This window comes from Cnephaeus nilssonii (genome assembly GCF_951640355.1).
Source record: "Cnephaeus nilssonii genome assembly, chromosome: 10".
NCBI classification, from domain to species: Eukaryota; Metazoa; Chordata; class Mammalia; order Chiroptera; family Vespertilionidae; genus Cnephaeus; species Cnephaeus nilssonii.
In genome coordinates this window covers 57,932,550-57,945,731 of record NC_137081.1, presented here as the reverse complement: position 1 = coordinate 57,945,731, position 13,182 = coordinate 57,932,550, and the positions used below count along the sequence as shown (strand labels likewise).

General features: G+C 39.2%; 1 protein-coding gene across 2 annotated transcripts in view; it reads left to right on the top strand.

Annotated features, from left to right (window-relative positions):
* Window positions 1–13,182, top strand: part of GPD2 (glycerol-3-phosphate dehydrogenase 2) — a 143,869-nt gene that overhangs the window by 106,465 nt on the left and 24,222 nt on the right. For both annotated transcript variants that reach the window (XM_079782932.1, XM_079782931.1), the window contains exons 7-9: window positions 2,277–2,441; window positions 3,279–3,423; window positions 9,716–9,909. In XM_079782932.1, the coding sequence (XP_079639058.1) occupies window positions 2,277–2,441; window positions 3,279–3,423; window positions 9,716–9,909 (504 nt within the window). The remainder of the gene's footprint in view (window positions 1–2,276; window positions 2,442–3,278; window positions 3,424–9,715; window positions 9,910–13,182) is intronic.

Below are 13,182 nucleotides of genomic sequence, written 5' to 3'. Positions count from 1 at the left end.
GTATTGGGACTTAGTGGGAACTTAAACCTCGTGCTGTCTGATCAGATAGGCCCACTAGAAAAGAAAATCTCCCAATGGGGGAAACAAGGGGACATATGTAATACTTTCAATAATAAAGATTAAAAAAAAGTTTTGGATTTGAAAGCTAATTAGGGAGGCATTTCTTAGTATAGAAGCCACAGAGCTTGATGAACTATACAAGTACTGCTCCAGTGAGATTTTATATTTTCAAAGACATTAAAAGAAAGATTTTGTATTTTCAGAACTTAGAGTTTTATTACTAGATGATTGTGTAATAGAGATACCATTTAACAAAAGCATCTGTCATTTAATAAATGGGATTTCTGTCTGGTTCCTTTGAATAGTGACTTCATGTAGGGTTCAAAATAGCCGAGTCACACATGGCTTTCCAGAGACCTGCCATGTGTGTAAATCAAGGCGCATCTGGATGGGTGAGGGTTTCCCACTGCACTCACAGGTCCTGGGCTTTTTGAATTGCCCGTGATGTGTTTCATTGTTATGTGAATAAATCTACTAGAAAGATTGGATGGGATGGGTACTCTCTTTAGTTTAGATGTATAATTTCTTTAAGGAGAAGATCTATAGTAGAATTTTTAAATAGTTATTATTTTATTTTATTGATTTCAGAGAGAAAGGAAGAGGGAGAGAGATTGATCGGCTCCCACACTGGGGATAGAGTCCACAGCCTGTGCTTGTGCCCTGACCTGGAATCCAACCGTGACCTCCTGGTTCCTAGGTTGATGCTCAACCATTGAACTATGCCGGCTGGGCTATAGTGGATTTTTTATTTTGTTGCTTTGGACTCTGTGTGCATTTAACTTTGTGGAATATATTCCAATTTTAAGTAAGGAGCCCTACAGTAATAAAAGTTGATTTCTTAAACATTAAATATACCTACTGACTGTTCTAATAGCAACTTTGGGGTCATGCTAAGTTGAAATTGATAGACATGCTACCCTTCTTCCTACTTCTATCTCAGGTCCGAAGGCTGCTGTTGTTTTCTTTCTTCTACTTTCCTTCTACTAATTTTTTGATAAAATAACTTTCATTCTGCATGTTGAGGTTTAATATGGGCTCTTCACTTGATAAGAGGATTTCATTTTGAAGGAAAGGTTCTTGGCAGATTGTATTAGTCCAGCGGCTTTAGAATAAGATGTTTGTGGGGAGGGGCGGCGGCATCTCAGTCATCGATTCTCTCTTTATAACTTTGCCCTTTTAGCTGGAACAGATTACCTGTGTTGTGCTTCTGGCTCTGCACAGACTGAATCACAAGGAAGAAACTTTACATAAACCATTTATACTAAATGTTTGGTATGCTGGCAACATAAATCAACAACAATATTCATTACAAATTCATCCCTTTATCAGTATTATCTTGATAGAACTGATCCCAGTGTGTGGGAATTTGAACCCTGCTTCAATACATCTAGCCCTGGGTAATTAATTATTCAGGGCACAGAGAAGCTGGCCCCTGCAATGTAGAGTAATTCTTCCTGGTCAGCGTTAACTCCACTGGCAATAATAAATAGAAAAAGTCTCTAGTGATGCCAGTATTTTAAAGTGATTAATCATCTTTCCCCCCTTCCGCTCCCCCTTAGTTTTCTTTAACTAGGATTTTTTCAGCAATAAATCTTTAACAATACAGGTAGGAATTGTTCTGTAATTAAATTTTGCCCTGCTTAATTTCTTACCTTTTATGTGTGCGATTAAAAAAAAAAGTTACATGTTAAGGAGCTCTGATCAAAATTCAGACCCAGAAAAAAAAAATCATTTTATAGAATACTGAGAGATTCTGTATGGAAGATTAAGCTCTTGATTTTGAATATTAGATAGCGCACATACTCATAAAAATTGTTAATCAACACCAGTTGGGGTGTCAAATATTCTGAAGTTTCGAATTGCTTCTCTTTCATGCATAAGGGTTGTCTGTATTAGGAAAAGTCTGACATATACATATGTTCCCAAAACTGAGAGAATAATTACTTATTGCTTAACTTTCAGATAATCGGTCTGAGCTCTGCAGGAAAGGGAATTTTTCGCCCTTTCCGCGGCACAAAAGTGCGCTTGCTGAAGTGGCAGGTAAATGCCTGACCAAGAATGACTGTGTATTTTTAAATCCTGCCCTCTAGAGCTGACCAGCCATCATTTATATCCTGGGTGACAGGGACAGATGTGACATATCTGTTGTGACACACTTCTGTACCACCAGCCTGTGGCTGGAGGTGACTCCTGTCCCTCCTCTTTCCCTGCTGCAGGACAACACAACGACGCACGGATGAACCTTGCCATTGCTCTCACTGCTGCCAGGTACGGGGCTGCCACAGCCAATTACATGGAGGTCCTGAGCTTGCTGAAGAAGACAGACCCCGCAACAGGGAAAGAGCGCGTGAGCGGCGCGCGGTGCAAGGACGTGCTCACAGGTATGCCAAGGCTCTGGCAGGGAGCTCTTCTTAGCATCTTGCCTTGCCTGTATAATGACTGAATTATAATTTTTCTGTCACTTCTCTTTGACTTAAGCAGATTTCGGAGTCATCTTAATTATATCCTTATTGTCAACAGTGACTGGTTTAACGTGAAAATTTTTCCTTGTGGGACCTGGCAATTTACCCCGAATAATGATGATGATAGTAATGATAATAAAATGCAATCATAATAAATGCCCACAAAATCCCCACAGCTATGAATGCATTTCGTTTTCTTTGCAGAAACATGTTAATAAAACAAAATAAACGTGCAAGTTTCAGAGTATCATTTACATGACATAAACAGTGCATTTACACGTTAGAGTCAATCACTTCACTTTGGGTAGATTTTCATTCTTGTCCTGATTCTAAGGCCATGTAGGCACCCTTTCAAAATTACACCCTTTCTTCAAACAAAACCAGCAACGTGGAATATATTGTCTCACAGCAACACTGCTTACACGTTTGAGGTTTAAAGAGAATGCAGCTTATTTACTCATCTCCTTTTCTTCATATTTGGCACTTGGATGCTGGGCATTTTGCAAAATAACCGAGAGCTGAAATGAAAAAGTCGCATGCTCTCCCCCCAGCCCTCAGTTTGGACTTCGTTTTGGAACATTTACTCAGGTGTGAGCCTTTTGTATGGCTTTTCAATAACTCTGGCTGCTCATGTCACTTAGTGTGGTAGACAATATACTTTGCCATAGGTGGAGCTAATAGATGAATTAATAATCCAAAGCACCCGTGAGCAGAGAAACAAATGGGGTGTGTGATTGATGCTGCTTTCTTTCACAGGACAGGAATTTGATGTGAGAGCCAAATGTGTTATCAATGCCACGGGACCTTTCACAGACGCCGTGCGCCAAATGGATGATAAGGACGCCGCAACTATCTGCCAGCCGAGTGCTGGGGTCCACATTGTGATGCCTGGTTATTACAGGTACTGGATTCCAACTCTGTGATTGTCGCCAGAGAATGAGGGGCACAGACATTGTCTGTATTTAGTCTTTTAGCTCACCTCTCTTAGTAACAGATGAGGAGAAATATGTCTAATCTCTATGTTGTACACCAGAAACTAATGTAATACTGTATATCAACTATAATTAAAAAATAAACTAAAAAATAAGAGGAGAAATAAGTAAAGGAACTCATCCAGAAGACAAAATACAATTTCTTAGCTTTAATGGCAATACTCCTTTCTACGAGTTACCAGTAATGATTTGCGATCCTTTTTTGTACTTTCTTTAGTGTAGTCATCTTCAGAGAATAAGCCTTAGTGTTTCAGAATTTTCATTTTCATTAAACAATTAAAATTTAATTTTGCAAATATTTTCACAAAGGACTTTAAAAAAATATATATTTTTATTGATTTCAGAGAGGAAGGAAGAGGGAGAGAGATAGAAACATCCATAATGAGAGAGAATCATTGATCGGCTGCCTCCTGCAAGTCCCCCACTGGGGATCGAGCCCACAACCCGGGCATGTGCCCTTGACTGGAGTCGAACCTGGGACCTTTCAGTTCACAGGCCGATGCTCTATCCACTGACCCAAACCTGCTAGGGCTCATAAAGGACTTTTTAATTAAAAAGTTAATTTTATAAAACATCCAAATTTACTTATGAAGAATTTGAAAATAAGAACCACTCAGGTATTTTTATGTTTACAACTTCTGAAATATATTTTGAAAAATGTTATAGCAAGTAAAAATCAGATATCATTTCTAATTTATCATAATAACACAGATAATCAGAAACAGAGAAATGGTTAGGGATAGAGATGAAATAAAAATATCTATTGCCCTGGCTGGTTAGAGTGTCAGTTCACATACTGAGAGGTCGCAGGCTCCATTCCCAGTCAAGTTCACGTACCTGGGTTGTAGGTTTGATCCCCATCCCTGGTTGTGCAGGAAGTAACCGATTGAGATGCCTCGCATCTCTCTTCCCTCCACCCCCCTCCCTCTCTTCTACTCTTTCTAAAAATCAATGGAAAAAATATCCTCAGGTGAGGATAAAAAAAAAAATCATTTTCATTCTACTTTGGGAGAAATAAATATCCCCATGTTTAGTTAGCACTTTGACCTGCAAGTACTACACAGCCTGCTGGAAACCTTGGAGGCATGGTTGACTGCCCAGTTCCCTTCCAGCTCTATTGCAGATGAGCCTCTTGGCTTGGGAATGCAACTTGGATTAAGAGTTTATTCCCTCTTAAAGGCACTGACCTTGAGCAGCTGTGATACTGGCAATCCAGAAGAAAGTTTTGCTCTCCATATCAAGTCATTCTCTTGGGTGGGGTGAAGAGATCTCAGATGGAAACATCTCTCTGGGTTCATCAACCAACCACACTCAGCAATTATATAGCTCAAGGCTTTCACTAGGTCCTCAGGGGTGAGTTAGACCACAGGGGCTGTCCTATACATGGTCTGATCATAACTGAAGACCTAACATTTCAACTAGAACCTGCTCAGTTTGAAAACGCAGTGAGCTCATTAGCCACTGACTCCTTGCGTGGAGGCTACTGAATGGAGAGCAAGGACTATGCGTAAGTCTATCTTGTTGGGTTGTTTTCGGAGTATCTTTATGGCATTTATTAAGCTTGTCATGACCCTAACAATTCCACATGTGGAATTCTCTTGGGCCATGGTAACAGCTTTTTAAAATTTATTTTAATGCCAGAAAACCCAACACACAGAAATAATTTCTTTTTAAAGGTACTCTTTAGTTTACTGAAGAAATCTGGAATTTTCGTCAGAGTTGTGGCTTTGCTATGCTCTTACAAAAGCAGCAACAATACACCAAATGGCTGAAATGCATCTCCTTATAGCCTAAAGATTTTTTTTTTTTACCACTGACAAGAGGTCAGTTTTTTTCTATAAGTGTCTGCATACTGTTAGCTCTACCACTGATTGCTATGTAATTAATAAATTGATTTCAGTTTAAATACAGGTACTTCAGGAAGGCAATGGTCTGCATGAGAAAATTGTTCATTACATTTAATCCTATACACACACACAAATTAGCAGGAAGCTTTTTTGCTCCTGATGTCAAGTGAATCATACATATTGAAAAAGACCCATGCCTCCCTCTGTTGTATATACCATCACCATAGTTGATATCCATTTTCAAACTTTAGGGTAACAGTGAAGAATTAATTCTTTATAAGAAAACAAACTTTTCCCTAAGGGAGAGCATGAATTAGGTAATTTAGAACTGATGAAAGCTATTTCCAAATGGATTCTTAAATTTTTATACCAGACATTAATAGCTTTGTCTTCCCTCTGTGCTTGTTAATTTTGTGTTTGACACATATGTCTTCACTTAAGCAGTTGATTCTCTACAGGTTCCAGTTACGTGTGTTGGTAACCATCACCTTCACCCTTTAAACTGCTTTTATTGCATTGGAAGGTTTTAAAGGATTCAGTAGTTATGCTTTTCTAACAGCATTTCATGTCTAGGTTGCCGTATATTATAATTTTATGCTGAAGTTGATGAGGTTTATTGAGTTATATAGGTGTATTACATGATATCTAGCCCATAAGATGACCATATATAAGATATGCCAACATATAATTTGTTGGAATATGGAATTTATCTTCTTGTTTCAATATAGTACTACTTATAAAATTGAAAACTTGAACTTTGAATGAGTTAATATGCCCTTACATTAAATCTGTCACTTTTCCAATCCCAAAGTGACAGATTTAATGTAAGGGCATATTAACCCAGGATCAAATTAGATGCTTACAAAACACATATTTAACTAGTTTCTTTTAAGATTTTAAGAGAATCTTATAATAAATATAAAGATAAAAATATAGTCATATAGAGACTGAAAATACTCCATACTTATAGTTTTCGATATATAAAAATGAAAGTGAAAATATTTTTTTTAAGTAACCCTGAGTAAAGATGAAATCTTAGTTGAAGGTTTAAATGACTGACATACTTCTGTGATGCTTTTTGCATGTGCTAAGTGGGGACTGTGGCCCTCTCTCTCCTGTTTCTTTCAAGTAGGCTGTAGAAAGTGATTTCTTTTCTCCAAAGGCTGTGTAGACATGGCAGGCATATCATGAGGCTGATGGGTTTTGCAAAGAAAGATTAGTCTTCCTTGTGGTTTAAATAAAGAAAGTGCATTAGCTGAGCAGACTGTGGATTTCCTTTTCATAAGACATTTTTTTAATGATTTTAGAGAAAGCAAGAGAAAGGGAGGGAAACAGAAAGAGGAAGTGAGAGAGAGAGAGAGAGAGAGAGAGAGAGAGAGAGAAAGAAAGAGAAACATCCATGTGAGAAACATTGATCGGTTGCCTCCTGCATGTGCCCCGAATGGACCTCAAACCCAAAACCTGGGTGTATGTCCTGACTGGGAATAGAACCCACAACCTTTCAGTGTACAGGATGATGTGCTAACCAACTGAACAACACTGACCAGAGCAAAACAATATTATTTTTTATTTAGGAGTTGTTAGTGTCTAATCTTTATATATGTGAATCAATCAGGGCTAAAAAAATTTTTAAAGGGAATCCTATATAATAAAAGAGAAATATGCAAATTGACTGTACCTCCACTACACCCACCAGCCACACCCACCAGCCAATCAGGAGCGAGCATGCATATTAACCCAACCAAGATGGCGGAAGCCATGGAGCTAGAGCAAGCAGGAGGCTTGGGTTGCCACCGACGATGGAGGAAGCCAAGCTTTCCCCACTCTGACCTGCCCTGGCCTCTGCTTAAGGCTACAAAGTTTCAATTATACAAGATAAATAAATCCCAACAAAAATGGCCGCGGTCACGGAGCTGGAGCCAGCAGACGCTTGGGTTGCCTCTGGCGATGGAGGAAGCTAAGCTTCCCACCGCCCTGGCCTGCCCTGGCCTCCGCTCAAGGCTACAAAGTTTCAATTATAGAAGATAAATAAATCCCAGATACCTGCTTCCAGCCTATGCTTGGGTTGCTGGGAGGTGTGGCCGGCCTGAAAACTATCACAGGCCCCTCGCACAGGCCGCCCCACACCCCAAGGGAACCCCCACCCTGATCCGGGACACCCTTCAGGCAAACCAGCCAGCCCCCACCCATGCACCAGGCCTCTATCCTTTCTAATAAAAGAGCAATATGCAAATCGACTGTCATTCCAACATACAAGATGGCTGCCCCCATGTGGTCAAAGATGGCTGCCCCCATGTGGACACAAGATGGCTGCCACAAGATGGCCAGCAGGGGAGGGCAGTTGAGAGGGACCAGGCCTGCAAGAGAGGGCAGTTGTGGGGGGACCAGACCAGCAGGGGAAAACAGTTAGGGGCAATGAGGCTGGCAGGGGAGGGCAGTTAGGGATGACTGGGTTGGCAAGGGAGGGCAGTTGGGGGGGAACCAAGCCTGCAGGGAAGGGCAGTTGGGGGTGACCAGGCATGCAGGGGAGGGCAGTTAGGGGCAATCGGGCTGGCAGGGGATCAATCAGGCTGGCAGGGGAGTGGTTAGGAGGTGATCAGGCTGGCAGGCAGAAGCGGGTAGGGGCAATCAGGAAAGCAGGCAGGTGAGCAATTGGGAGCTAGCAGTCCTGGATTGTGAGAGGGATATCCGACTGCCCGTTTAGGCCCGATCCTACTGGGATAGGGCCTAATCGGGCAGTCGGACACCCCTCGAGGGGTCCCAGATTGGAGACGGTGCAGGCTGGGCTGAGGGATACCCCCTCTGCCCCCCTGTGCATGAATTTCATGTACCAGGCCTCTAGTGATAAACATAAAAGGTTGACTGTATGCCCTTTTAAGTTTGTGGGTATAAGAGAGATTTCTTAAAAATTTATTTAAACCAAATGGAATTGTGTTTCCTATTGCAGAAGTTGCATTAATAGAAGTTGAAAATAGCTCCCAGTAAATACTGTTAACCCTGGCTTGCTTTGAGAATTCAGTCAAATAGAAACAGCCTTCTGAAGATTTGTAGTGTTCTATTTGAATATGCTACTTTCAGATTCCTACCACTCCTTTAACAACTTCTCCAAATGTCTTTGAATGGTTAATGATACATTCAAACAACAGTTTCTAGTGACTTAATAACACTATTGGATGGGGTTTTGTTAATTTTTTTTTTATAGTTGCCTATCATTTCCATTGTGTTTTCTAATTTGGTTTTAGAATATAAGCACACATTAATGAAAATTCTTGATTAATATTTTGGAAGATTTTATGTAATCTGTCAGAAGAGGCATCCTTGAACTTCGATTTCATAGCATAATGCACTAGTGCCTTCTCTCTGCGTAAATGTTTTCATCACATTCTCCTTTTTGGCCTTATCCTAGTACATTATTATTTTAGTAGTAGTAGAAAACTGAGCCCCTTTCTTATGGCTGTACTCCTTGAGATTTCTGTAAAATGAAATAAAGTAAGAAATCTCATATTTGGTGAAGTGGTACAAGTTCATCTAGGCAAAAAGAAGTAAAGAACTTTTTGATTACGTTTTAGTTTCTAGAAAGTTGACCCTTCACTTTTCTCATGTGCTTCTGAGACCTTCTACTAAAAGATGTGCCAAATGTCAAATGTCCCAGGAAAATACTTCTCATAGACTTTAAAAAAGGTTGAAGAGCTATCTTTAATTGACCATCATAAAAGAAATTATAGACATTTATCTCGCTGACATTATCTGATGTGAATTGTCCAAAGAATATAAAATCCCAAACAATTGTAAGTTGAAGTCCACTTTCATAATTAACCTTGCATTTTTGAGATGGGGAGGGTTGGTTCTGCTGTGGAATATTATCGTTATCACACTTGCTCCATTACTTTTTGTTACCAAAGTTTTTTTTTTTTTTAATATTTAAATTTATTTTTTATCCTCACCAGAGGATATGTTTTTTAATTGATTTTTAGAGAGAAAGGGGGAGGGGGGAGAGAGAGAGAGAGAGAGAGAGAGAGAGAGAGAGAGGGAGAGAGAGAGAGAGAGAGAGACATTGATTGGTTGCTCTCCATATATGTACTGACTGAGGATTGAACCCACAACCTAGGTATGTGCCCTGAATGGGAATTTAGCCTGCAACCTTTTGGTGTATAGGACGATGCTCCAAAGAACCGACACACAGCCTGAGCCAATTTTGCTTTTAAAGGAATTTTTAGGTTAGTTTGGTGGCAGTAAAAATAACAGCTCATGTTGTTCTTGTTTGTTTATAAAGATGTGATGAATGAAATAGGTTGTAGATTAAGATTAAATTTTTACTAATTGCAAAAATAAAAACATGTTCCTTTTATCTCAGCCCAGAGAGCATGGGACTTCTTGACCCAGCGACCAGTGATGGGCGAGTTATTTTCTTCTTACCGTGGCAAAAGATGACTATAGCTGGCACTACCGACACTCCAACCGATATTACACACCATCCTATTCCTTCGGAAGAAGACATCAACTTCATTTTGAACGAAGTGCGTAACTACCTGAGTCATGATGTTGAAGGTAAAGTATCCATTCCCTTAAGCTTGTCTTCTCTCTTTTATAAATGTCTCCCAAACCATTCCAGCTCTCCAGGTGACTGCCATGTCTGCAGTCTGACTCATCTTCACACCTGCCTGCTCCAATTCCTTCTTCTTCCAGAAAATTTATGAGAACCAAATTATAACACTGTGGGAAGAGGTTGCCTTTCTTTTCCTTCTATTTTGTGCATCCACATGAATTCACACAGTCCTTTTCTGGTAATTTTTAGTGGCACAATTGGAGTGCTGCACATGAACTCTAAACATACATGTTCTTTGAGAACAGTATGAAATATTTGTACTGCTATTTAAATTCTAGAGCTTGGGAAGGTCTGATTTACAAATACAGGGTATTCATAGGAAATAATTAGAGAAATGAGAGCATAGAGGTATATTTTAAGAAGCTTTGTGAGCTGTTACCATGTGGAAGGTAGAGTTTTGACTGTGGATTTAGCTAAGAAGGGTATGTTTGCTTGAATTGAAAATGTCCAAGTTTACTTAATTCCAATGTTAACCTGGGCATACTTTTATTTAACTTGGATGTCATAATATTTTCTCCAATGAACATATATAATGATTTTTTTAAAAATCCAGGCTAATTTCAGAAGTTTCCAAATATTATCCTTCGATATTTCCTCTGTCAGTTAACAACCTCACCATCCATCTAGTCACTCAAGCTAGAAATGGCATGTTTGTCTTTCTTCGCTTTCCATATCCATTCTGGTTTCTATCATTGCTCACTCCTTACACCCCCTTTCAGTTTATTGCCCTGCTTCACTCCCGTCATTTCTCACTTGAACAGTTACATTGGCCCCCTAGCTGGCTTCTATTTGTCAGGTCTCTGTCCCCACCCAGTCTGATCTTTCCACCAGAACTGTCTTTCCAAAACACAATTCTGATCATCACTTCCCTGCACTAAAATATCCCTTGACTGTCTCCCCATTGGAAAAGTTCTAAACTATCTCCCATGGGATCCAAGGCTTTTCACAATTAGTCTTTGCAGGTTTATATCCAACTGTACTACCTCTGTGCATTCTGTGGTCTAATCATTGTATTACCATATCATCAGGTCATGCACTTTTATACCTCCTCCTTGTTTAGACTGAAGGCTCGCTCTGAGATACCTTCCCCTCGACTTTTCATCTTTTTACCTAGATTCCCATAAAATGCTGGCCTAGTATATCACATTATATTATAGGTAGCACTCTGAGATGTTTTTTCACTTGGAGCTCCTTGAGGGTAAGGGTTTTTTACTCAGGTACAAAGCTTGCTGTCTATCTGGTATGCCACTCATGATTGTTTTGAATTAAAATTAATTAGTAAGAGGTGTCTTCAAGGTTTTTGACACATTAGCAGCTTGGAAATCATTCTGTGTGAAGGTAGAAGGTTTAAGATTTTTGAAAAATAGTCTCCATTTATATCAGGAATCTTCTATAATGCTGGCTTCAGTGGAAGACATGCAAAGACGATTTTTGTCTTGATGTGACTCACTGGCATCTATGGATCCTTTTTTCCTAAAGAATTTTGTTTATTGTGTGATCACATATTTACAAACAAACCACTTTGAAAATGGTTCAGGTCACTCTCCTAGTTTAATTGATTGATCCACAATTTACAATTTTACTTTCTTCTAATTTCAAGTAATGGGTTTTATTTTAGTAGAATCTCTTTGGATGTCTGTAATAATAGTATAAATATATTGAATACATGTAATCGAAATCTATCTCGCTAATACTTAGGCTCACAGACAGTTATTAGGGAAATAATCATGATTTGTTTAATATCCATATTTAAATAATCAAAGTGCTTTGTAATTTTAGCTTGATCCCTTTTGCAAGGGAGGAGCTTCTTCTGGGTATGATTATATTTTAATACATTGATTATTGTTAATGAACTATGCTTCATTTCAAATTTATGTAAAAAGTAGGTTTATGTCTTGGCCTTACAAACAGGAAGTTTGATTGTTGGAGCAAGAAATAAAATTAATTCAGGAGCAGAGAGCTCTATGTTGACAGTTTCCAAATTCTTAAAGTTCAAATGCAGTAACAATGAGAAATCTAACTGCTTACATGCGCTGGAAGGCTGTATGTGCGGGAAACAGATTTGGTTCCAAGAGGCTGTCATGCATATCCCCGTAGGTGGGGATTTCCACCAGTGACATAAGCTCTGGGTGTAACAGAGACTGGACCCTGCATCCTGCTCTTTCATTCTGCCCATCAATAAAGGGAAGACTTTTGCCCTACCTGGTGGGAACTGGTTGATCTATAAAGCTTGTTTCAGTTCACATACCTTTTGGTAATCAGGGAATTGGTGAAACTAACAAATAGTTTTTGTCAATTCTGATTTCTGATCAAAGTGGTTGATTGAAATGAACATCTAACACTAACTCCAGCCTTTCTCTGGTGGTCTGGGGACTTATGAGAGGAGGAGTTCTCCACATAGCAAATACCTGGGATAAAAGCAGGGATCTCAGCTCTTTCACATACTTCATTCATTTTCCTGTGCACCCCATCTGTCACAGCTTCCTACTTATAAACTTACCCTTCGTTACAATGAACAATGAATGATTCTTTATAGTTGCTTTTCATTTTTATTTCTAAATGATCGAGAGCCTCATACTTGAGGAATTACCATCAGTCTTGGAAGAGTGTTAGCTGAAGGATGTCTATATCTTAAAGTGAGACATTCAAATTTGTATTTTTTTCTCAAGGAATTTCTCTTCTCTCCTGAGGAAACATGGGAGAAAACTCACTGTCAGGAACCATGGAGTCATTTGATGACATGCTGTTGCTATACATATTTTAATCTTTCCATTTGTGTATAATGGTTAACACATGCTTTATTTTTTGTAAAGTCTACCATTATTGAGCACTTTTTATGCTACACACTCTGCTAACCATATTGCCTATATTATCTCTTTGATTTCTCAGAGCAACCTTCTGAGGTATATTTTAATTCCCACTTCATAGATGAAGAAACTGAGTCCCAGCAGTCTGAAGTTTCTTGCCAATAAATCTTTTGTGTCGGGGACATGGTGTGAGTTGAGTACAAGTCAGTCTGGCCTCAATACTTGTGCTTCTGAAAATGGTACCATTCTCTGATTGGTAGTTTCAGGTTTCATGATGTGATATTATATTTACTGCGGAGTGGATTAAGTCTCAATTCATTTTATGGGAGCTGCTCAACACTCTCAGAATGATAACAACCTTTCCTCTTAACTGGCCTTCTTTGAATTTGTATATTAAACTAGAGGAGA